The 25,617-nt window shown below is 45.8% G+C and overlaps 1 protein-coding gene across 1 annotated transcript in view; it reads right to left on the reverse strand.

Annotated features, from left to right (window-relative positions):
* Window positions 1-316: 316 nt before the first annotated feature.
* Window positions 317-25,617, reverse strand: part of raver2 (ribonucleoprotein, PTB-binding 2) — a 57,837-nt gene continuing 32,536 nt past the window's right edge. The window contains exons 3-16 of the mRNA XM_076045414.1: window positions 25,163-25,470; window positions 24,269-24,433; window positions 18,398-18,589; window positions 14,482-14,602; window positions 10,224-10,306; window positions 10,027-10,125; window positions 8,606-8,717; window positions 6,745-7,094; window positions 6,136-6,247; window positions 5,817-5,998; window positions 4,925-5,032; window positions 4,500-4,601; window positions 2,516-2,761; window positions 317-1,097 (exon numbers count right to left, since the gene is read on the reverse strand). Coding sequence (XP_075901529.1) covers window positions 957-1,097; window positions 2,516-2,761; window positions 4,500-4,601; window positions 4,925-5,032; window positions 5,817-5,998; window positions 6,136-6,247; window positions 6,745-7,094; window positions 8,606-8,717; window positions 10,027-10,125; window positions 10,224-10,306; window positions 14,482-14,602; window positions 18,398-18,589; window positions 24,269-24,433; window positions 25,163-25,470 — 2,321 coding nt within the window. The 3' untranslated portion in view covers window positions 317-956. The remainder of the gene's footprint in view (window positions 1,098-2,515; window positions 2,762-4,499; window positions 4,602-4,924; window positions 5,033-5,816; window positions 5,999-6,135; window positions 6,248-6,744; window positions 7,095-8,605; window positions 8,718-10,026; window positions 10,126-10,223; window positions 10,307-14,481; window positions 14,603-18,397; window positions 18,590-24,268; window positions 24,434-25,162; window positions 25,471-25,617) is intronic.

Below are 25,617 nucleotides of genomic sequence, written 5' to 3' on the forward strand. Positions count from 1 at the left end.
AAGAAAAAAAAAGTCCATTAAATAGGTTATTGTCTGATACACATGGCTTTATATATTCTGTATTACACTGTATATACACCAGTCTTTATAAGAAAGGTCCATTCATTGAGGGAAGCTATTGTAAGTCATCGACGCGAAGGCCAATGACTGCTTCAGGCCCTTTTGTTTTGGAATTTTTCCTGATGTACTCCCAAAGAGAAAAAGAAAAGGCTTGGGATTGACATGGCTGACTCTTCCTACAGACACAGCGGAATCGGAGCGCGCCGACGCACGTGCACGCACTCCGACCCAGGTGCGATAATAATAATTTAAAAAAAAAAGCAAAAAAAAAACTGAGCAAATAAACACAGAGCTAAGGAGATAGAGGAGAAAGAAGGAAGGAAAGGAAGGAGAGAGAAGGAAAGAAAGAGACATCAGTTGTGACTGAGTGTCTTTCCGGAGGGAGCGACCCCGCACTGAAGGAGGTGACGGGGCCTTGCACAAGCAGCTTCCACGCACAGATACAGCATCATAGAGTTCACGTGACAGGTTAGAAAAAAAAAAAAAAAATGAAATGTACAAGGTAATAATATTAGTTAGGTACAGTCAAAACCACGGCTTAAGTTAAGAGAGTTTAAGGCTTAAACAGGACAAAAGCAACACTGCTGTGTGTGGTGTGTGTGTGTGTGTGTGTGTGTGTGTGTGTGTGTGTGTGTGTGTGTGTGTGTGTGTGTGTTAAGTGCCAGGATCAAAGAGCACTATGGCTTACTTTCACTCGAGCCACTCGCGACCCCTCCCCCCCCACCTCCGCCCTCCCGCCAACCAACTCAAACTGAGCTCTTCGGGGGACGCAAAGTGGCCATGACAGAAAGGCCACTAGAGGGAGCTGTGACGTGCAGCGGAGGGGCAGCGGAGGCGGGCCACCCCCTCCCTTCCTCCGGAAAGCTCCAGGCTTCTCGGGTGTTTTGGTTGCGCGACTAGAGCCTCTTCCTCTTGAAGTAGTCGGCGTACTGACCGCCCAGGCCCTGCGAGTGCTGGCCGATGTAGGCGCCGTCCGATGATGTCACTTCCTGCACCGCCAGCTGGGGGTACTCCCGCTTGTGGCCTCTCGTCTGGTTCTGGTGATATGGGAGCGGACCGAGGGGAGGGGGGGGGGGGAATGTTAGCGACATGTCACTTTAATGACTCGGCGCCACCTTTAGATCAGCGAGATGATGTCGGAGGCCATCCGTCTCCACAGACGTCATTTCCACTACGCTGCAGTGTAATGTTTTAGTAATGAGTCGGAAAATGAGCCCTGAAAGAAGTTATTAACAGATTTTTTTTTTCATAGAATGTCTCTTGAAGGCCCTGCGAGTCACAATTTAAAACGTCTATCGACACGAAATGGAATAATACATAAAGTATGTGCGCGTCAGCCAAAGTCACTGTGTTTCTTATTGACTATAATAATAATAATAAAAATAAAATGCACTTTACTTAAAGGTCAAGTTGCTCTATGTATACATGAGAACCGTTGTAAGGTTGAAAAACCAAATTACTTTTATTGTACTGTGAGTATACACTTTTATCAATGTATTCATGGGCAGTATGTTAAGCTTTTACCAATATAAAAATCATAAATCAAGTCAAACTTTGCACACTAGACCTTTAAAGGAAGGATTTTATTTTATTTTCTAAAGTGGCCCTGAATGTGGATGTCAAACATTGTTTGCAGTACCCCTCCTTACCACTAGATGCTACTAAATCCTCCGCGCTGGGCCTTTAACATACCGGTGCAATTGTAAACCCTCCATTATTGTTTATTGAAGTATCACACAACCCACATTTTCTTAAGGACGTAGAAATAAATGTTTTACTGTGTTGCTGTTAAAGGGATTTTTAAATCTATTTTTATACAACAAGAACATTAAGGGTGAAAACATCATAAACCCTCTTCGTAGCATTTGCTGCTTTTAAAAGCAGCATGTTTTTTTTCCCACGCAGGCGAGGGTTCAAACAGCACCGTGCGCACGACGGAGGACGAAAACAAGCCGGGCAGCAGGAAGAGCAATTTTATAGCGGTTATCCAGGTTTATTACTCTTAGGCGGAGAGGGAGGAATCTTCAGGTCTCCACAGTCAACAGCGGCCCACCAATATCAGAGACAATACATGAACCAGTTAGCTGTGATATGAAAAGTCTGTTGTTGTTGTTTTTTTTTTCCCAGCTACTTGCACCCACTAGAAATATGTTTTCTGAGGCTTCAGCCGGATTATAAACGCCCTGCTCTGTGTATGAAAATCAGACACATACAACTGTCCAGGCACCATGTTTAAGCTGTCTTAAAATGACCAATGAGTCGCAATGTAACGTGTGATGTGTCTTTTTCTATTAATCTTCTCACATCATTTTATTTCTGTTATTTGTTTAGCTTGCCTATCTTTATAATTTAAGTTGCCTCGTCCGCGACACTACGTTGTTTTTGCAATAATTAAAACCTTTGAGAAAAAAAAACAAAAAAAAAAAACATAAAGGACAACACCCCTCTTACTCACGTAGTAGTAGGCGTTCCAGTCAGCGGCAGCGGCGGTGTGAGCGTGTGCGACGGCGCTGGGCGCGGCTGCTGCTGCCGCCGCCGCTGCCGCCGCTGCCGGGTGCGGCGCCCCCAGGAAGCCGGGCATCAGAGGCAGGGTGCTGTAGGCGGGGAGCACGGCTGCAGCCGGCAGCACGGCCGGCGGAGGAGCCGCGCCGTTGCTGACCGTGTGCAGGGAGACTCCCAGAGGCTTGCACACGTCCACCTCCTGGAGAAGACAACAGCGACCGATTCATTTCTGACCCGCCCGCCGTCTGGCCGGCTCGGGCTTTTATCAAATGTTTTTTTTTTTTTTTGGTCAAACGGTGCGGTGAGAATTTCTCCGATTTTAATGTTAGAAAAAAACAACAGAGTCAAAAAGCAGCAAGGTACACGGTGAGCCGAGCCAAATTGTACAAATCTATGAGCGCTTAGGAACCACATGTGACCCTCAGCTACTCTCAGCTGACCCACCCACAGACAGTTTTCTTTTTATGAACTGCATTAGTTTATCAATGTATTTGTAAATATATTAAGGGAAGTCAAAGATAATTTCCCACCCTGATGGACAATAAAGATCTCTTCCATTCCATTCTATTCTAAAGTTCAAACAAAAATACAGCGTCCAACTTGTTAAAGTGGAAAGCAAAGAATCCACCTGATGCAGAAGCGCAACTCTTTTAGAGTTTCCGAAACCATCAGTGGGAGGAAGTAACCAAGTACGAGTACTTTGTTACTGTGATTAAGTTGATTTTTATAAATATCTGTACTTTACTTTGGTATTTCCTTTTACTTTTACTCCCTATATTTGCACTCAAATACCTGCACTTTGGAAAAACATGCTTGTTACTTTTGTGTTTTAAAGCCTTTGAAAGATACAAATTCTGTTCAAAGTAATTCAACAAAATGAAACTGAAATCTGGACGTTTCTGCAGGTCAGCTTCGCGCTCGGGAACCAAAACTCAACGGCAATCAGTTCTTCTTCCCAAGGTGTCGGTTACACCCGCAAGCTCAGCAGACCGAGATGTTACTCTTGTCATGTAGCGGGATCAGTGGCGACATTTTACCCGTGTACGCTCCCCTCACACACACACACACACACGCACACATGCAAACACGCACACTCCTATATAGCTCACAGCTGCACGGCATGATAAGTCTGGCCGTGGCTGCTCGGGGTATGTGGAGATGGTTGCCATCAGCTGCTGGGCGCCGAGTGACGCGCTCCTTCTAACTAGGGTGTCAGTGTCTGACGGGGAGGTCACCCGCTTCGGAGAAATACCCCAAGTGCATGGAAAAGCTGTGCTGCGCTGCTGCTGCTGCTGCTGCTGCTGCTCGAGCTAACGCTGCAGATTAATGCCGAAAGGGTTGGAGAGGGCATGAAAATTATCATAATTTTGTGGTTTGCTACTGGGTATAATCAGTCACATCTCCGTAAGAAGAAAAAAAAAAAATTAGTTGTTATTTTGTTTTGCTGCTGTGGTGGCAGCAACATTAGCCAACTAGCGCTAGCTTGCAATAATCTTAAATAAGAGATTTGATAAGAAAAAAGGGTTAAAGGAGAAAATTATCAGTCTCTGTCGTGTGGTAGAAGAAGAAGAAGAAGAAGAAGAAGAAGAAGAAGAAGAAGAAGAAGTGACTGCTGCTGCTGCTGCTAAAGACATTAGTATTGATGCTACAGGAGCCCTACTACATGGCATTTTCAAACTAAATGAAGAACTAACAGGCACTAAAGGCCCTTGTTGGAATTTTTATTTACTTTTTGAATGTGACATAGAAAAGTTTTTTTTATATATCTAATCACACCACAAGGAAGTCAAAATAAAATCAGAATAGTCAGAATAGAGTCCACAGCGTAACTGGGCCTGTTGCCGTACCACGAGCTACGCAATATAAATCTGCGAGGATTCCAGCTCGGACCTTTCATACACAGGCACCTGTGTGTTTGTGTGTTTGTGTGTGTTTACCTTGCTGGCGTAGGCCTGGGTGGCTGTTGCAGGCTGGGAATAGTACTGAGTGACCGCCTGCATGTAGGAGCTGTAGTCTCCGTAAGTTGACACCGGCGGCGCCTGAAACACCAGGAAGTCCATTCACAAATTTAGTGCAGCTCACTCCTCATTGATCGAGTACACTTTCACTAGTTATTTGTAAAAGTTGCAACTTTTGCAAATGAGCACTTTTTTACCGACCTCTGTAAAGCAGGTAGGTAAAAGTTAACACCTTTTATAAACAAATTCTAAATACATTTTTATTGATTTATTGATTTTATTATTGATTTTTGGGGCATCTTCATTGATTTTATGTCATTTTGTAACTCTTCCACGCTACACATCACTAAAAGGTGTGTATGCATGAGTGAGTGTGTGTGTGTGTGTGTGTATGTGTGTGTTACCTGTGTGTGCTCCTTGCTGTAGTCAGCAGCTGTGCTCTCCTGGGCAGCAGCACCGTAAGAGTGAGCTTGTGCTGCCTGGTAGTGGTGATACCACTGCTGCATGGCCTCCTAGACGCACACACACACACACACACACACACACACACACACACACACACACACACACAAACAAACACAGTCACCCCTTTCAGATCGGCTTTTCTTTCGCGGCCCTCCCTGCGTCTCATCTTTTCAGACAAACAAATTAAACCGACTGTTTTATTGGTCGTCCCGTCGCGCTCCGTTTGTTCCTGTCAGCAGATCGTAATTAACGCTCAAAATGAGGTTTGCGCGGCAGTGCTCAAATATCAGATAGGCCAACGTGTGCCGGAGGAGGCTGAGAGCGCGACGGGACGGAACAGAGCGATGGCGTGATAAAATAAAGGAGGAGATGCAGGCAGACAGACAGACAGACAGACAGACAGCCGGCAGGGCTGGAGTGGAGGGGGAGCGGGCAGATGGGAAGACGCCGCGTGAAGACGCCGCGTGAAGACGCCGCGTTCTCCGCCAAATCTGTGTCTCATTGTGTCGGCCCAAAAATTCCGTCCTCACTTCCTCCAGCTCAATCACTGCCGCTGCTGCCAATCCTCACATTATTCATCAGAGGTGGGAAGTAACAAAGCACAAGGACTTTGTGACTATACTGAAGTGGAATTTACAGATAATTGTACTTGTATTTCAGATATTTCTTGTACACAAATACCTGTACTTTCCACTCCTTGCGTGCTGGTTACTTTTGTGTTTTTTTATGCGTCACCTATTCACACCGTCACAAAGAGAAGACTGTGCTGGGCGGCCGTAAACTGACGGGACTGAGACCCTTTGTGTATCTGCGTTTCCCGCAGTCACCCACCTGTGTGTAGGCCTGGTTGTATTGGCTGTAGTCGGCGGAGGTATCGGCGCTGTACGGGGCTGCGGTGGTAACTGGCGTGCTGTGGGAGAAGGAGGCGGAGCTCTGGGAGACGACGGACGGGACGGCGGTGCCGTACACCCCGGAGCCAGGCTGCCCTCCCTGGGCCTTACGAGCCACGGCCCCTGAGCAGCACAGTGATCAGACTGTGAGCACCGTGCTGAGTGTTGACGTATTCAAATGATTTCAATCCAAACCCAAGATTGACTGGGTTTATTGTGTGTGTGTGTGTGTGTGTGTGTGTGTGGGTGTGTGGGCCCACCTTGGAGAACCACCCCGGGCATCACACTGGCCAGGTTCAGGTAAGGATTGGAGGGCAGTCGCACCTCTTTGGGTGGGTCGCCCAACAGAGAGCTCTGACCGCCGCTGCTGACCTACAGAGAGAGAAACTCTTAGCTTTGACCTGAACTTGTGAAAATTTGTAAGGACAAGGACACTGGCGAAGGCAACGAGTGCCGAACAATAAATTATAGATAGATAGATAGATAGATAGATGATAGATAGATAGATAGATAGATCGATAGATTCAGGATTTCTTCTTCTGTCTTTGGTAACTTAAAAAGGGTAAATATTAAACATCATTGGCAAAAACAATTATGATTGCATTGTGTTTTTATTTACAGTGAAACCTGCTGTCACCTGCATATTCCTATAATTCCAAATAATAGAATTCTAATAATCTTCCAACACGATCATAACAAAATCCCAGCAGTGATTGTCCTGATGATCATTTCTTAGACCAAAGAGGGGGGAAACAAAGCACCTCTTTTAAAATCAGACACATTTTTGATCCTATTTTAAAAATCAGAAAAGGGCTCAACCCAATAAATATCAAAAGAAACTTGAGAGGGGGTGTGTGAGTTGTGCTCACCACTGTAGGAGCGGGGCAGCTGTCAGAGGTGCCGTGCTGTCCTGATGATGTATACACTCCTCCAGGGGTGTTGGGTGGAGGCGGGCCCAGGCCTGAGTTGCTTATACCCAAGGAGAAGCTCTGTCCCTGTGGGTGGGATCCCATCACGGGAGTCCCCGGAGGGGCCGGCTGCCTCTCACAGGAAGTGGAGGAGGAAGAGGATGAGGAGGAAGCAGCAGGGTTCGTGGAGATGGAGAGGGCGCTGCTCTGCTCTCCGCCTCCGGGCCGAGCCTGGAGGTACGGCACACCCGCTGCTGACACCACCACTGTGGCATTGTGGGTAGACGGCGGCGCGGACTCCTGGCCTAACTCTGTGAGATGAGAGGAGGAGAGAGGAGAGGAAAAGCAAGGAGACGTGAAGATGATGGAGAGGAGAGGGAGTGATGAAGAGAGGAAAGATGGGAAGGAGAATTTAAAGGAGCGGTAGAAGAAGATAGAAATAAATCAAAAAATAGAGGTCATTGTGGAGTTTAAAAAAAAAGTACATCAATGGGGTAAAAATATGAAAAAAAATAAAAACAAAAACAAATGAAAGAAAGACATAGATGCAGCAAAAAAGAAAGGAGGAGCAGGGAAGTATATTCATCTTTTTTCTTTCAACTGATGAACGTCCAAAGTCAGTCTCCTGCGGACATGGACCAATCAGGCGGCTGCACACGGAGAGCGAGAGTCTCTGCAGAGCCAGATGTGATACTGAGGGCCGACTCGTTTATCATCACTTATCAGCTCCCGTTACAGCGCGCTGCTGCCTCACTTTCACAGACATAACACGTGTGTGCACGTGCAAACACACACGCACGCACGCACACTTACACGGCACCTTACATCCATCCAGCAGAGGCGCATTAGCTCACAACGTAAAGGCTGAAAACTCTCTCGCACACAATCACATTAAGCGTAAATGCAATAAAAGCCTTGACAAATGGCCTCCCCAGCACAATAAAAGGGTCGGCGCTAACAAGCCCAGAGGTAACAGGCCCCTGCAGCCGCACACAGGCACACATAATAACTCAAGGGTTGTACTTCACACACACTCAAATAGCTCATCACCACGCAGACAAACACAAAATGCTTATTTTTCCTACTTTCTCGGACACATTGGTTTGTTTTTGCATGTTCGGTTTGTATCATCTGTTTCTCATTGACATATATCACAAATGTGTCCAAAAACGTTTTAGTTTTTTTTTTTTTCCACTACTGTACCTTTAAGTGTTACAAACGTCTGCAAGAATCTGCAAGAAATACTGCGGAAACAAAGAAGCGCTTGTCTTTGCACTGTCTCAGTTTGCAGGATCCCTTCTCGGTCTGTTTGTGTTGGGATATAAATAACAGAAACATAAAGCACCTGTGCAGCTTCTACATCTTGGCAATCGGAATATTGGCTCCGAGTGAAGACGCATTCAACAGGGAGGCTGCCAAGACCCGAGCATAATAGTAAATCCATCCGCATGGGATACAATTCTCCTCATGACTCATCTCTCATGTAGAAATGCATAGAAAGCCACCGCCTTCTACCGTCAAATGCTTTCAAGTGTTGTGAAGCGCTTTCCTTCTCTTTCAACGTTTTTATTTTCATTAACGTAGAAAAAATATTGAAGTTGAGTGGGAATTCAGTCAGGAGCAGTAAATAACGACCACACTGAGTGCTCGGCCTTGACCGTGAGCCACTATATTCTCTATTAACAGGCTTTATTTATGGTGGAGTGCGTGCTGAGGTGCTGCGGTGCTGCTGGCGGATGAAAGATTTGATCAGGGTGAAAAAAACAGCCTCTGAAAACTGAGAAATCTAAAAAAAACTCCAGCGATGCTGTTTGTTGCTCACCTGTGGGCGAGTCGCCCAGGAGGCCTTTCCCCAGCTGCACCAGTCCTGGAGGGCGCAGAGACAGGGCCTTCTGCATCAGCAGCCTGGACGGGTCCCCGAGCAGACTGGAGACCTAAAGAAGAGGAGGAGGAGGAGGAGGAGGAGGAGGATGTAAAATTAAAAGGAAGAAGGAAGACAGAGTGGAGGGACAAAGGTCTCAAAACAAATCAAGGCGTGAGGAGAGCACGGTGGAAAGGTTGGACAGAGAGCCATGGAAGGCAAAGAAGATTAGCGGCCAGAACTGTGGAAGCCAGAATAGAACTAATGAATAAATGACAAAGAATAAAGCTAGGAAGATCTAAGAAATACACCCCTTTGTCCCTTTGTGATGTCATGCCACTGCATGACATGGGAAACTAGGAGGGTCCAAGAAGGAATCAGTTGCTAACTGAACTCAACTCAACTAACTGAAGCGACGAAAACTGAAAAGGTCTTGAGGGAGGATGTAAACAAAGGGCTAAGTATGCTACTTTCGGAAGAGTTCCTTTCCCCCTCTGACAACTCAACGTGCAAGGCCACTCTTCTTGGAGTCTTTGTGTGAAAGATAAAGACATCGGAATGAAAGAGCAGCCACTACAGAGTACTCTGCCGCCGGATTCTGCTCTGCCATTATCCACTCCTGAAGCATCAAACACTGCAAACATCAGCGTGACATTTAAGACTGACTTCTGCAATTAAAGCCAACAGCGGAGGCACATAATAAAGTATTGGGAGGGCTTTTAACACCTCGGGGTCTCGCCTTAAGCAAAAAAGGGGCGACACAATTATAGCGTAAATAAATAACAGCCGGGCTGCTCGGTTTAACGGAGGAGCGGTGGACGCTGAAAATGTCACGACAGTAGCTGCTCCTTTGCAGTTTTTCGCAAAATAAAAGCAATAATAATAATTCTGAAATTTCGGCAAAGTATACCATTGCAATTTGCAGCTGTTTCCAATGAATGGTGTGAAGTGCATAAGTCTTAATACTTTTTATGAGAATTACGTTTGCTTCTGTTTGTTTACGTTTGTTTGCTGTCAAGAATGGTTGTTATATTTTTCTCTTTGATTACTTATAAAAAAAAAAATTCTGTCTCCTCCTCCGTCCAAACGTAACACGCCATTTTCACTTGAAGTGAACTGGTCACGTGACCCCGTGCGTCACGTCCGCTGACGTGTAAGTGCCAAAAAAGTGTTTCCATGACACTTTTGCAATATACTCTATATTGATATGTCTGAAAAACCACCTCCTGAGAGCATCAAAACCTTTTAGCCATATCTGAGAGGTTTTTCCATTTTAAGCGTGTCCATTACCAGTTTTTTATTGCGATATTTAGGTTTTGCGCAGTTCTAGGGGTAATGGAATCGCAGCTCGGGTTTCTTCCCACGAGGATGCAAAATCTTACGGTGCTGATGCGCTTGTCTTTAATGTGCAGGAGCTGCTGCTGCGCCAGTTGCATGTGCAAGAGGTTCTGGAGGACCAGTCCATTGGAGAGCATGGCATTCTGCAAGGCCGAGCAAAGGACAGGCGTTGTTATTTATTTGGAAAAAGGAGAAAAGAAAAGAAACGTGTGTGAAAATCCCTCTCGGGTGGAGCGTCGACCTGCTGCGCCTTCCCCAGCGTGAGCAGCGCCGCGGTCAGAGGAGGCCTGAGGAACGGCAGGCTGCCGTGACGGCCGTACTTCCCTGGAACACACACACACACGACGACAAATCAACAACAAGTACGACCATTTTTCTACTTTTTTTTTTTTTTTTTTATCTCATTAGCCGCATTTCAGGCTAATGCGCCCATCAGTCATCGTCACAAAACAGGTAAATTATTACTCAGACAATCCACCTATTCATCCATCTGTCAACCGCAGCACATTTCTGCAGCGGCTCAGTGCTTTGTGGGAAATATTACATTAGCGCAAAACAAACCGCTCCCCAGTAGAACTTTAGCCTGCGTTTGATTTTCATGTTTTGATGCAGCGTGTGCGGCTCTATGAAAAATACAGAGCTAATGGCGGATCCCATCACCATGCTCACCTCAGGGGTCGACACAACACGCTGATTCGCATGTTTAGTTTGGTGTAATTGGAACGGGTGGAGAAAAGTGTCTGATGTGATTTAAAAAAAATATATATCAGTATCAGTGGCGCCTTGCAGCCAGAAGCTCCTGGAGTTCAGTTCCTAGCTGGAGTGAGTTCTGGTTTTTAGGCCAAAATTACAAACTGAAGTGGCCTGGACCAGATGCACTGATAAGGATGTGGATCTGGTTCTGAATCTGATGGACGCATAGTGGCTGACCACTGGTCCTCAAGTGATAGAGGACTTAATGCAGAGAACTAATCTCATGGAACATCATGTATATGTGACCAATAAAGTAATTTTGTTGGTGATTAAATTCTAAAATTAGATCATATTGAGTGACTTCAAAAACAAACAAATATAGAACGCTATGAGCCGATAACTATGAGTTATTTATTATTAGCCGGGTTTCCATTTCAGTTTGTTTGCGAAATGAAAGCGATATTTCTGAACTTTCAGAAAAGTACAGCTGCGATTTGTACGTGTTTTGGGCACGAGTTGAAAGGAAGATGGATGCTGAAAACATGCTGCATGTTGACCCGATACTCATGACATCAACAGCGGTTGCCTTGACAATATTGAATAAAAGACCAAGGCAACGGATCATCGGCAAACTGCGTGTGTGGGGCAAAGGTCACGAGTAGGGGATTTCTGTTAGAGGGTTGTGAACGAGAAATTTGAAAGACAAACTAAGATGAGCTGGTCGTGCAAAGTAAATGCGAAAAGAAAGTGTTCTCATTGCATTTTTGTGATATACTTCTGTCTCGTATTTGAGGACCAAGTTTTTGAGTGTGTTTAAACTTTAGCAGGAGCTCGCTAACAACATTGACACCACAGAGAACAGAAAGAAAGATCGCTGGTGGAAAGACGGTGTGGATAAACGTCAGAGTTGAACTTCTGCTTCCAGTTATTTTAGAACACAAAGCCTTAAAAGGTCCATGTTACGGTTGACTGAGGCTGAACACTCGCTGTGTTCATTTTCACTTTGCACACAATCCACGATTGATCCACGAGCACCGTGTGTTACTGTTCACTACTGTTTGCGGCGTGTTGTAATTGAGATTAATGGGAAGCCTGGAGGCTGGTCGTCGTTGCCCGACGTGGTTGCTGTGAGTGGTCGTCTGCACCTCACGGCCGCTCAGGTTGCAAGGTGGGGGAGGGGTGTAGAGCTGTGACATCAGCTTTTCGAAAAAAGACACGAATCCGGGCAAGAAGGCGTTTTCAAACTTATCCACCCTGAGCAGCGTTTTCAAAAAAGTCGGTTATTGGTCTGTGTGATTTCAGTGCAAACGCCAGCTTTGTGTAAACACAAAGCAGAACCGCATAAATATTTGTGCTTTTTCAGAGAAACACGTCTTTCTGTAAACAGGGCCTAAGAGCAATGGAAACCCAGGAGTTGTTAGAAAGTAACATAATCACTGCTGAAAAAAACCCCAGTAGAGCCAAAGAAAAGCGGCCCATTTTTTTCTAATCATGCTCGTCGGTTGGATGGTTTCTCTCTCGCTGTTTCGCATTATTTGTTGTGCAGCCTTCACTTCCTGCTTCAAATAACATCCTCAAAGGCAAAACCGCCGTCCACGCTGAGCTTATCGCCGCAGGTCCGTGAAAAAGATGAGAAAGACGATGAAGAAAAATCTGAAACGTTTACAGCCATGCTGTAGCCTGCTTGTGCCAAACAACAATAACAACAACAAAAAAAAACATTTTAATTCTGTCATTTAGGCAGGAGGCCTGTGGGAGGAGGTGGATTACATAAATTTTTTCCCCCCTAATTACAATTATTTCCACATCTAATGCGAATTCCGGTGTTGCGCTAGATGATTTGAATCGAGCACTGAATAATTCAACGTTGCCAAGTCGCCATGGCGACCGCAAGAAAGGCTTTGCGCTGGGTGACGCGCGCCGGTCCCGGCTCTGCCAGCGTTTAGCCCACGACAGATCTGAGAAGATTTACTAATTTTCTTTCGGGTTTTTTTCTTACAATCATATGAGTACGGTTCCAGCTGTCACACCTGGGTGGTCACATGACGCGCCGACCCGGCGCAGGGTCTCCTCACGGTAACGTCAGTGTCAACGCTCAGGGTAACTTTCACCAGAATAGGTGAAGAAAGTTTAACATTTAATCAGCTCCTAATTTTAGACTCTAATTGCGCGCGGTCTTCATAAGAGAGCGCTCCCTCGCCTCCGCGCTTCCTGCTCTCATTTGTCCCACTAATGTCACGTTATTTCATTTAAATACCTGATTAGCCATTCATCAAATAATGAAGGGACGCCCGAGCCATTCGAGTGTGAGGGAAGGCCGCGTGGATCTCTGATTATTATCCAGCCAAATCCCTCAGAACGCTGACGTGCATCAAAATGATTGAAAATCTTTCGCCACTCATGCGTCCGTTGCACGTTGACAAGTTTTAAAGCGTTGCAGAAGTCGAGACCGAAACTTCTGAACAATGGTCAAAAAGTACCGTCACGTATTTTATAAATCGAAAGTGAAGTTCTTCGTTTTTTTTTTTTTTTCTTTTTTTTTTTTACAATTACCCTTCAATTGCTGTGTACAATTAACTAGAATAAATGCTTTTTACGAAAGAAAAAAATACATGTCCTTGAGTATGTGAAGTAGTGTTACGTATTTATTACGTAGATTTTAATATGGGGGAGAAAAAACATATAATCTCGATGCATCTGAATATTTTCTTTCTCTGCCACCAGTGAGAGATTCTCTGGTTTCCTGAGCAAAGTTTTGAAAATCAGCTGAACATCTGACATCTTTCTCTTGGACAGCTGGTCTATTCGATCTATTTTATCATCCCTCTCTCTCTCTTATTTTAACTCTCCACCTCTTCATGTATCATGTCATGTCCAGTGTCAGAGCACCTACCACATATTCACTGTTCACAAGGCTGCTGCTCTGTATTTACACTGGACCTCATTATTCTGGGTTACATGATGCCACGTGTCAGTACAGCATCGGGGATACTTGGGGATCTCCAGGTCTCATCAGATAACAGTTTGAACCCGACTAAGAGAAGTAAAGCACGGTAGTTCGCTCTGCTGTTTGCTATAACTTGTTTTAACATGTTCAGTTGCGTCACTCAGAAATGGAGCCATACATTGAGTTAATGCAAATTCCATGCCAAAGGTTTCTTTTAGTTGGACAAAAACATGAAGAGACAGCCGCGACCGTGGCTGCCTTTGAAAGCCCCATGACGTGATGGAAACGATCCACAGGAAGTTGCCGTGAACTGCTAAAGTGATTAGCGCAGGTGTTGCAGAGGCCGTAGAACTGAAACTGGGGGACTTTTTAGATGGCGGCACTGACATCTGCTGAAGCGCAACTTGCCGAAGGACGGCGCCATCTGCTGAGTGTCGCTGTAGGACTCGAGGCGGCTTCCAGTCGATGCACGCTGGCTAAACCAGACAGTTTACAAAAGGGCTTGTAAATTTTGCCTTCCCTTTCCAAATGTCCCCAGTGGCTTTTTCCCGTACAGAGCCGTAGGATGAGGAGGAAATGACTTAGGAAGCATTTCCATCTGGTGTGTCGTCGAGCTACATTAAACTAAGATCTTGATATTGTGGTTCGTGAGCAGCAACAACCTCCAACTGACTGTTGAAGTTTTTTTCTGCAAGTCATTACATTTTTTTTCCCTCCAAAACTCAATTATTTCCCTCAGTCAACTGTGAGTTGTTTTTTTTTTCCATTTTGCATTTTCATGCCGCTGTCTTTTTTTTTTCTTGCCCTCATCAAAAATGCACAAAAAACAGGTGTGTGGAAACTCTGGCTACTCTCGCACCTCCTCTTTTCCCAGCGTGGTACGGCCTCATGAGGATTTGCAGGGCTGCCGGGTTGGTCATACTGGTCAGCAGCTGGGCCAGGTTGGGCTCTGGGAGCAGACCTTTCCTGTTGCTCAGAATCTGCAAATACACACACACACACACACACACACACACACACACACACGCACGCACACACACGCACACACACACACACACACACACAGACAGGTTACATCAGGGGCGCGAGTGTCTGTGTGCGTGCACCACGGCTTTTGATGTTGTCATTAGGCGTCCCTGGTGGCTACAGTAATGATTACATGAGTTTACATCATCGGCTGTGTCTGCAGTGTCAGCAGCGGGAGGTTGATCAGGGAGACAAACATGAAAAGAGGGAGAAAAAAAAAAAGTACACACGACATTCAGGTCGAGCGAGAAAAGGAGCACAGGAATGCACATTAAAGATGTTTCATTTTGTTTAAAAAAAGACACTTTTTGTGGAGGGATTTTTTTTTTTTTTTTTTTTTTTTTTAAATAAAATCAGAAACAGTGTGAAGAAAGTTGCTCATATTAGCTTGTTAAGTTGTTTAAAGGCCAAGAGGGAGAAACAGGAGAAAAGCACTTTGAAGGACAACTGCTATGATGAAGTTATCCATGCTTTTGTTCAGAAGGAGCGGTGCATGAACTTCATTATATACGCATAGACACACACACACACACGGATATACTGCACATACGATCACCACAGCCTTGGATAAGGCGGATTTCAGGGCGTGTGTGTGTCAAATAGAGATAATTACTATTAATAGACAATTACCAAGAGTGATATGGAGTAATAAGTAGTGAGAGTGATTAAAGATGAGCTGTGTTGAGTGCATGAGAAAATGTGTGACCATCTAGTGCAGTGATGAAAAAGATGTGCCACTCAAGTGTGAATACAAAGACAGCCGGATATAATACATCAGGATCTCCCACTGTGCATGTCGTACGACCAAAACATAAATTAAAGACCAAATCAGTGTCAGGTGTCACCCAGCAGAGGAGGCCTTTCATCACACACAGCGCTGACAGCTGACACCTTGAATTTGGGACTCAAACCTTGTTGAATCCTTGTTGCCATGGAGAAAGATGCGCTACTGTGGGCCGCGATGGTCAGGGTGGGGCGAGGAAGAACAATAAATATCACAGATACATTTCCACTGCACTGGCAGACTCAGAAATAACACACATGGGCTATGTTTTTAAGTGAGTGAGTGGAAATGTCTGCTTCAACTCAGGGGCGGCCGTATAGAAGCAGGCTTTGCACACACGCACGCACACATGCACAGTAGACAGACAGCTTCAAGGTTGAAGGTGTTGTGCCTTCGGAGATGCTATTCTGCACAGCTCGGTTGTAACCAGCGGCTATTCGAGTTGCTGTTGCCTCTCTATTGTCTCCAACCAGTCTGTCCATTGTGACCTCTGACCTCTGACATCAACAAAGCATTTTCCATTCGCTCACTGGATATTTTCTCATTCTGGGACGGTTCTGTGGAAACGCAGGAGGTGGTTGCGTCGATGTGAAAATGCCGGCAAATGAGCAGTTTTTGTGAACCACGACATGCCAATGCCGTGTTCAGAATCACTGCCATGTGATTGGCTCGTTATCAGCTATTTGTGTTTACAAGAAACTGAACATTGTACCTAATAAAGTGGCAGTTGAGTGTACTGCAGTCTCACTGAGCTCTGCTTGCAGAGCCATAATGATTCTGCCACGCGGGCAATTATCAAATTAAATCTTTTAATCTGTGGAGTGTTTGTTATAAATAATCAACTTTGGTTATGTCAAGCACTAAGACGTCTTCATTAAAGCTTCTTACCATTCCCTTGTAGCCTAAACAACCGTTTAAAGTCTAATGACACGACAAATGGGAGCCACCAGTGACTGTTTCCTTGTTCCCTTCCAGCTGCCTCTGCTGCTGACACTTTATCCGATCCGTAAGTTACTTTACGTTTACTTGCTCTGTGTGTTTCATCTGATTCGTGCAGCTGGTAACTTTGTTATTGTCCCCTTTGTGTCTTATATGAAACGGCAACAATGCGCAGTGCACTGGACAAACTTGTTTCAGGGGAATTTTGCTGGACTTACTAAAACGTTGTTGACGAAAGTCTTTAAATCTGCATTTTTTTTGACAGTATTGATGATATTGTGAGGTGTGTTATTTTAGCTGGGACTAAGTGCAACATCACTGTAGGCCTAGACGTGAAATGGACGGCCCGCCACTGCGTTACAGGCTCATTCCCGAATAAGAATTCAATCAGCCATCAGGCTGGGAGAGGTTACAATGATTGAATTAGGCGCAGCGTCAAATCCAATGGAGCCTCCATCGGTGGATCCTCAGCAGGGCTGGCAGACACGGCAGCACGGAGATGCCCCCCCCACCACCAACCCCTTCTCCCCGACTGCATCTGGACCACCTGGCCGTCAGACCCCAAGGAGGAGGAGGAGTAGGAGAAGGAGGAGGAGGAGGAGGAGGAGGCGCGGCGGTGGCGCTGACAGGGACAGAGCAGGTCTGCACCCGCCTGTCAGGACAGAACTTCTGGTTACGGTAGGAGGGGAACATGTGACTTGAACATTTGTCTTATTGGTAGTCGGACGAGGCCGGATGTGGCTGACAAGCGTCTTCAGGGGTTGAGGAGGAGGAGAGGGAGGGAGGGAGAAGACGTGAGGGGGAGGGAGAAGAAGAGGAGAGCTATTTTCTTTTTTTCTCCGTGGTGCCGGGAGAAAATTGTCATCACGCATCAGCCTGTTTGGCTGCTGGCACAAAATCCAGCCACACGCCCACGCGGAGGAGGTAAGCCAGCCGCGAAGAAGGCAAGGCGTGAAGTGTGGTGTGGGGAGAGCGATGGAGGGAGAGGAGGAGGAGGAGGAAGAGGAGGCCATCTGGTCCACGGCGCTCACAGTCGGCCCGGCGCGGGAACGAGAGAATCAATGCCTGCGAGGAGGACGAAGAAGAGGAGGAGGAGGAGGAGGAGGAGAGGGAAGAGGATGAGGAGGAGGAGAAAGAGAGGGAAGAGGAGGAAGAAGAGTGGAAAGAGGAAGCCAGGAGTCGGCCTTCATCTCCGTCCGAGGGCTCTGGCGTCTCTTTGAGCAGCTGCTCACATTTGCTGTGGTGCTCCTGAAGTGGCCGCGGGGCCGCGGGGCCGCTAATGCAATGTCCTTGAACGTTCTCCACCTCTCGGCACCTTTTAGTGGCTGAGCGTCCGTCGTTCTCCAGCCTCCCAATAGTCTCCCAACACACTTCACTCCCAGCGTCATGTTGTCTTTTACCATCGCAGTGCTGCAACCCTTGAGCTGCTAAACGACCACAGCATTCGTCCCAGAATGATCAAATATTAGTCAATATATTTTATTATTATTATTATTATTATTATTATTATTATTATTAGTAGTAGTAGTAGTAGTAGTAGTAGTATTAGTATTAGTAATAATGATTGGAGTTTTGAATGACCAGCGTGACTATTATTGACTATTTAATAAATAAAAAACTTTATTGATTGACTTGATACAAACTCATGTTTGGAGAATTGGAGTGAAATGTGTTGTTTAGTGAGTATGATAAAAATTTCATCATATCTTCATGTCAGGGAAACTTAACAGCAGTTCTGCCAAAAGCCTTTTGGCAAAATTAATGTGTTTTTTGTTTTTTTTTTTGTTGAAAATCCATCACTTATCTAAGAGCATTAATGCCCTATTAAAAAAATACAGAAATGTCCTAAATGAATAAATAAAGTTTTTGGAGTACTTCCACCAGATAATTGTACGGCAAACAACTCCTGGTTGCTATTGCACATCTATTGATTGTTTTCAGTGAAAACAGTGAATCTTAAGTTGCGTGCCGGTCCAACGGCAGCACCGAGAGAGTCGCAGGTTTCCTGGCGTTGCCTTGTACTCACCATACCCTGGGCGGCGATGAGTGCAGCCAGGGTGCTTCTCCCTGAGGTGCCGGGGGTGCAGAGCGACAGACGGACCTCCTGTCCTCCCACCGGCGTTCGGTCCATCTCGATCAGCATCGCCTCCGCCTGCTCTGCGCTCTCGTACTCCACCACGCCAAATCCTCGCACGGGGCTGCCCTCATCCTGAGCAAGCTAATGAAAAAAACAAGACAGATGAATAAATAAATAAATAAACCCAAGAGAGAGAATACAGGATAACATCATCTAATGTTGTGGAACAGCTCAAATCTTAAATCACCAGCAAACCCATCAGGACCAGAAACATGAATTTTTTTTTTTAAAAAAGTCTCTTTTGTCAGTCAATTTTTTTTCTTCCTTTTCTGTGCTTCAAGGTCTATAGGAGGAATATTCAAAGTGAGAAATCTTGGCGTACACCTGAGTAATTGCTATCTGCTACACTCACCGCCACACTCGCACAATGCGCGGCGTAACCGCAAGGCTTCTTCCTTCCTTTCTTTCTTGCTTTATTGATAATATGTATGCATCCGCTCGGAGGAATGTTAAATTAAACCTCCGCTCTGCCAAGGCTTCATTTTCCATACCTCTGACAGATCTGTAATTTCAGGCCTTTGATAACACCGAGGCCCACTCTCCTGCTTTTCTTGGAGTACCCCCCTCCCTGTCCCCCCCCCCCCCCCCACCACCCCGTTTTTCTTTTCTATTCTTTTGGCGGGAATGAAAAATGAGCGCTGCATCAAGAAACATTCTGGGTGTTATTATGGAGTCAGGGCATTGCCCCCCCCCCTTTTTTTTTTTTTTTACATGCGAGAGAGAAAATACACTCCAAGATAATTGTAATCATCTAATGGTGGTGGTGGTGAGGGGTGGGTCTCTTTGAACTACTTTTGCAGCAGTTCCACAGCTCCATCTTAAATGATGACAAAGTATTCACAAAGCTGTGCAATCCGTATTGCAACAAGATCTGTCCGTCACCTCTGTAGCTGCAAGGTGAGACTTCACGGAAAGTGCTCGAGGGGTTCAGGAGGAGCATTGAAGATATGGCTTGCGATACAAACGCACGCACCTCGAGGTTTGTTTGTGTGCGCGTGTGTGCAGTAACTGACAGAGAAGGTCTTGAGTTGATGATGGAATACCGTAGCTTGCCCCGGATGAAATATAGATGCATAAAGAAACAGCATGACTACGGACATGCACAGACCTCTCGCAGTGACCGCTGTAAAAGGGTCACTGATCCCAAAATCTCAAGAGCTCTTGAAATTTTCACAGAGATTTCTATGCGGCACATGAAGATGACCTCTGAGGAGAGCCTGCATCGAGAGGCTAAACCTGTGAGTCTAAGGTAGGAAATAAATAAAAAGAAAAACACGACTTGTTAGTGATTGCAGCTGAAGTCCGCCGATAAACTGAAAAATTGCATCAGAAGTTGAATAAGATAAGCAAGATAGTCTTTGTCGGAAAGTCTGAAAACCCTGATATGTTGATGATTTACAGAGTAATGAAGTGAGTTACTGAGTGAGTATATGGTTAATTGTGTGCTATGGATATGTCCGTATAAAATTCTCGACGCGTCTTTTTTCAGATTGTCTTTAGTTGCCTTTGATGGATAGATAGATAGATGGATGGATAGATAGATAGACAGATTGTCAAAGAAAGAAAAACAGAGAGTGAATCAGTGGATTTTCTGAAGTTTCTATGTTGCTTCCTAAGCTGTGGCTGTTTTTTTTTCCCATTGGAACTTCATTCAACGACGCTTTGTCTTCTCCCCCAATCGCCTGCTCCCCCCTCCGGTCAGAAGTGAGTGCGAATGTGCGGATGACGGAGGGATGGAGAGAAATAGACGCATGTGCGGGGGAGTGGGTCGATAGGCCATTATCATCAGCATACATTAAGCACACTATGGAAATGACCCCAACCACTCCTGAGCCTCTTGAGAGGCAAGTGGATGGGAAGATGGGCTGAGGAGAGCTGGGGGATGGATGGAGGGAGGGACTGAAGGAGGAAAAACGACAACAGATGATGCAGATATACAGCAGGGGAGAATGCACGCCAAGACACACCAAAAGCAACATACATTTTTTGGTGTGTTTTTTAACAAACAGGCCCAGAGTGGATTCACTAACAGACTGCGGGTTACGCAATTAGCTGGATTCTCACAGGACTGTTAGCAGACAGCTAAAGCTGTCCACCAGCTTTCTGTGCATGTGTAGTGTGTGTCAACTGAGTCAGACTCTGATGTCTCACAATGTTTCAAAATTAAATACATGACATGGACAAGTGGAGACAGACCAAAGAAGAAATATCAAACGAGCCCGCTGACTTTGCGCTTAGCTCCATGTCAGCTAAAAACATTACGCAGTTAAAATTAATCTTTTAAAGTGCTGAATGAATTGCATGCCAATATTCAAAAACATTAATGTTTACTAAAGAAAGTATTCATGGAGTCCGAAGTGATTGTAAGTTTTGTGTTTTTAAAGAGAGATGTACAATGAAACACATGCTGAGTCAGAGCTGCGCTAAACGTTATTAGCATAGCAACAAAGACGGCTAACAGCTTTCAAGGGTGCAAAGATTTGTTTTAAGTACTCTCAGTGTTTCGTCAGGAAGTCTCTTTGTGCGTGTGTGTGTGTGTGTGTGTGTGTGTGTGTGTGTGTGTGTGTGTGTGTGTGTGTGTGTGTAAGAAAAAAAAAAAACTAGCTAGCTATCATTGTGCCTGACAGTTCTTGACCCGGAGACCTGCTCTCTGACCAGCAGTGGAGTCACGGGCAGTCCAAGGCCAGTGTGGATCACCCTGTCACTTTGTGTGTGTGTCTGTGCGTGTGCACGGCCACGTCAGCTGTCTGAACAGAGTGACGAGGTCGCGACAAGCCCATCACATCCAGCTGGGGAGAAAGACAGATGGCCTGCCGCAGGACAGAGTTCAGAAGTGAAACTTTCTTTGTTCCCTTTTTGGAGAAAACCTAGAAAAATACCACTGATTTAAAAAAAAATAATAATAAATTAAAAAAAAATAAAGACGTCTAGTGCTGATGTCCTGCACCAGATAATGAATTATTTGGAGCAACAGTCGTAATCAATATTAGTGGCAAAGCTTTTGTAGGTTCTGGATCAAAAAATAATAATTAAGAGTGTTAATGGCTCAAACTTAACGCTTGAGTTTAGCTGATAAATACACACTATTTTATTACTCATAATATTTTTGGGAATCGTGTAAGGCAATATTTCATTTCATTATATTGTCCATAAAAGAGAAGGTCCAGTCATATGTGGAATGTACCTGTTTATTCAGTTTCAGCCCAGTGAGGCTGCTGAAGGAATGTGTAAGTCGTCTGTTCATTGTGGTGTACATGCCACATGTACCTGGTACTTGGTATATATAGCCACTACCACGATGTGCGAGTGTATATTGTACCTCATTTGGTGAAGACGAAGGTAAAGTTCTGAACATTTATCTCCGGTGTCAGTAATGAATCGACTTTCCTCTTTTGGTGACAGACTGTCTTCCGTTCTGACCGACTGTATCGCCGCCGCTCGCCGTGTCATCCTCCCACACAGACTCCATTAGGCCTGACACCGCCCGACCTCCGTCCCCGCTCTAATAGGTCTGGCATTCTCAGCGCCCTCGTCTGTCCCCGCTTCCTGTTTCCGTCCTGCTTTACTTCCCTCTAATACGGCTGACATTCGCTGCCCGCCGCTTCCTCCGTCTGTCCCCAGGTGACCAAAGCCAAAGTGCTGTCTGAAGGGCCCGTTCGTGGGTAGCAGAGTTAAAGCACCCGAGAGGGGGAGGAGGACTGGGGGGGTGGGGGGAGTAGGTCTGCGTGTTAAGTGCCCTCTGATCAGAGGAATAAAATGACAACAAGGCAAAGCGCTGCTGGAGGTTGCAGAAGGCAGAGTTGAGTGCGAATACGCTGACGACAGTGAGGCAGAGTGTGTGTGTGTGTGTGTGTGTGTGTGTGTGTGTGTGTGTGTGTGTGTGTGGGGGGGGGTGGATTGTCTGTGTTTTCAAATTAGCTCTGTATTTTAATTTTATTTTAATTGCCTACATACTGTACCTTTTTTATTGACTATTGACTAACAAAAGTCACTGCAATAACTTTGTACAGAAATCTACTGATGTGGAAACACCACAAACCCAGTGGGGGGGGGGGGGGGGGGGGGGGGGGGTTACATCACCAACATCTACATGTACTGTGGGAGTTTGCGGTCAATGTAACGCTTTGACACAGTATGGACTTTTTTTTTTTTCAGGGCACCCTCCATCTCTGGCAGACCTTGAAGTTGTGAAAGGAGTACTAAAGCACCATGTTCAACCTGTCGATCTGCCTTCAACCTTGGACAGTATCTGAATTGCTTGGATTCCTGCTCTGAGATCTCAGTCACTCCAACATTGATTCGATCCGACATCGATTGTTGGACATCCAATCTGTCTTCAAACTGCGCTGGGTCCCATCACCAGCTTTCATTTTAGGTCAAACTAAACCACAAGGTGGCTACAAGCAGACTAATACAGAAAGCGACTGTGAGTCTAGCTACTGTAGCTGCTAAAGAGATGAGCATGAACGCTGCAGCGGCGACTCTCTACTGACAACTGGGTGGCCTTTTCACATTTTAAGGACACGGAAAAGGACACTGATGTATTTTCTTAGTGGAGAAAATATTTTCGCGATACTCCCCACTGACTTTGGAAATACTTTTAGTCAAACAACGCGGCATGCTGTGGCGCAAGTTATGACAATGACATGTCACCAGTTCCATCATCAGGGAGCCTTTGATCAGTGGCAGCCTGAATAAAAACCTAGTTGTAATAAATCTGATTCGGTCCTCGGACAGAAGGTTCATCCAAACGGCTTTCAAGTCACCACTCCCATTTTGAAAAGCTTCCTAAAGACTTTCAACTGAAAGAATAATTGAGATAAATTCTCCATGTGCTGTGCCGGCTGAACAAACACTAAAAGGGAAAAACTGCAATCTCATTGGGTTCAAATCAAGGCCTGATTATTCACTTGATTGTTAACTGATAACACGGGTTACATAAATCAGCTACTGTGCGCATACACACCACACAACACCCGGGCGAGAACATAGTGCACATTGGAAAAAGAAAAAAGTTCAGATCCACGGGTCAAAGCCTGCTGGCTCCGCAGCAGCAACATGAGCTAAACACCCCCAGAGCATCATGGGACCGGGATGATGTGGGTGTATTGATTTTTACGTAGGAGTCGGGCGGAGGGGTGGAGCTAAAACTGGAAATGTACACGATGACAGTAAAACAAAGCTGGCGATGTCCAAATAGGCATGAGGGGGTGGAGTGGATGCGTGATGCAGGTTTTGGTGGGTGGGTGGAGGGGGGGGGGGGTGCGCGGACACCTCATCTTTACCATGGCAACTGCTTTTTGTTTGGGTGACGCTGCGGGGACGCCAGACAGGGACTGTCGGCAACATCCTGAGTGTCTGCCAGGAGTCTTTACCTGCTGCTGTTCAAAAGATAAGTGTGTGTGTGTGTGTGTGTGTGTGTGTGTGTGTAACTGATAGAGACGATGGAAGGAAAGGACAGGACTGAATAGATGAAAAGAGAGTGTCATGATCATTGCAGTCCTTTATCTCTGGGCTCTGGGAGAATTCATTCTCTTGAAGCCTGATTTCACAGCGCTAACACGTACAGCGAGACGCAGCCGCTCAAACTCTTCCTTCTTTGGAGATCTGAGCCTGCCAGTACACGGTGTGAAAAAATGAAAAAGGGCGTGTCGAAAAAACAAAAGAAACAACACAAATTCAGTCACTCCCTTCACAAGGTGCTGGTCTACGCAAAGAGACGTACTGTAGGTCAACATGACTTGGCCAAAAGATGCTCACCTGGCAGAAAACAGGTTTGTAGGTCTCAGAGAAGAACTGCGCCAGTTCTTCAGAGTCGCCGAGGTCCAGCGGCAGCCGGTTGATGCAAAGACACTTGGAGTGCAGGTTCTCCTCTTGGCTCAGCTGGTTGACGTCCATCCACTGCACCATCAGAGAACGATCACCCTGCACAATAAAAAAAAAAAAAAAGAGGCTTTAGATTTTACTGCATCACACAGTGTACATGGCAGCCCAGTAAATTATTGATAGGACAACTACATTGCAAAAATCATTAACCGGCAGTAATCGTTTAAGGAGCTTTCAGCTCCTCTTCTGGACGTCCGTCTGCAGAATCAAACCTGCTGAGCTCTTGGGCAAACCTATGAATCAATGATTATTATGCATGCACCACTATTTTATTTTAATTTGGCCAAGAGCTGTGTCCCACAGGTCGCTGCTGTGCTTACACGAGGACGTTGTGAAGCAATTTCAGCTTTTATCCTCAGGAGATGCACTGAAACCAAGCCATAATGGCAGAACCCATGATTGCATTTGTTAGCCAGCGCCCCCTGAGCAATTGATTTTAATCAACCTCAGGGTACAGCATGTCCCGGCCAGGTTTTGCTGGGTGATTAATAGGCATTTAACAAGATCAAAACAGATATAATATATTGAGCTGTGTTTTCTTTTTTTTGAAAGGCTGATATTAAACAAAAAAAAATATATATACACAATTATTGCACACTGAATGTTACAATATAAGTGAAATCCTTTGATGATAGATATTATTCAGTCATGAATTAATAACAAATATATATATTTATTGACAACAGTAGAATTGAATAGGGAGGCAAGAGTGAGTGTGCCCCCTAGTGCCAGGGAGGTATAATTGTCGTCCCCATGACTTTGACATACCAGCGGTCGGCCCAGCAGCTCCGAACGGGCCCGCGAGGCAGAGTCTTTCTTCATGTACTCAACAAACCCATATCCTTTGGAGTGGCCGGTCAGCTCGCTGTAAACCAGGAAGGAGCGCTCGATGTTTCCGTAGGCGCGCACCATCTCCTCGAACTGCTGCGCGGTGAAGGTGTGCGGCAGGTTGGTGAGGCAGAGCAGCGAGTCGGTGGGCTGCAGGGTGACGTTGATCAGGCGTCCGCGAACAGTGCTGTGGTGGAGGGAGCGGATGGCATCCTGAGCCTGGTCCCCGTTCAGCAAAGTCACAAAGGCTGGAGGAGGGGACAGCATGGAGACGGAGCGACGAAAGGGAAAAGAAGGACGAGGGACGAGAAAAGCCAGGAAGGAAGAGGTGCGTGGAAACAGATGGAGGGGAGCGGGGGGGCGGGAAGGGGGTGGGGGGTGGCGACGCAGACGCA

The sequence above is a fragment of the Nelusetta ayraudi genome, unplaced genomic scaffold, assembly GCF_046127955.1.
Source record: "Nelusetta ayraudi isolate G7.1 ecotype Tasmania unplaced genomic scaffold, CSIRO-AGI_Nayr_v1 ptg000084l, whole genome shotgun sequence".
Taxonomy (NCBI): Eukaryota; Metazoa; Chordata; class Actinopteri; order Tetraodontiformes; family Monacanthidae; genus Nelusetta; species Nelusetta ayraudi.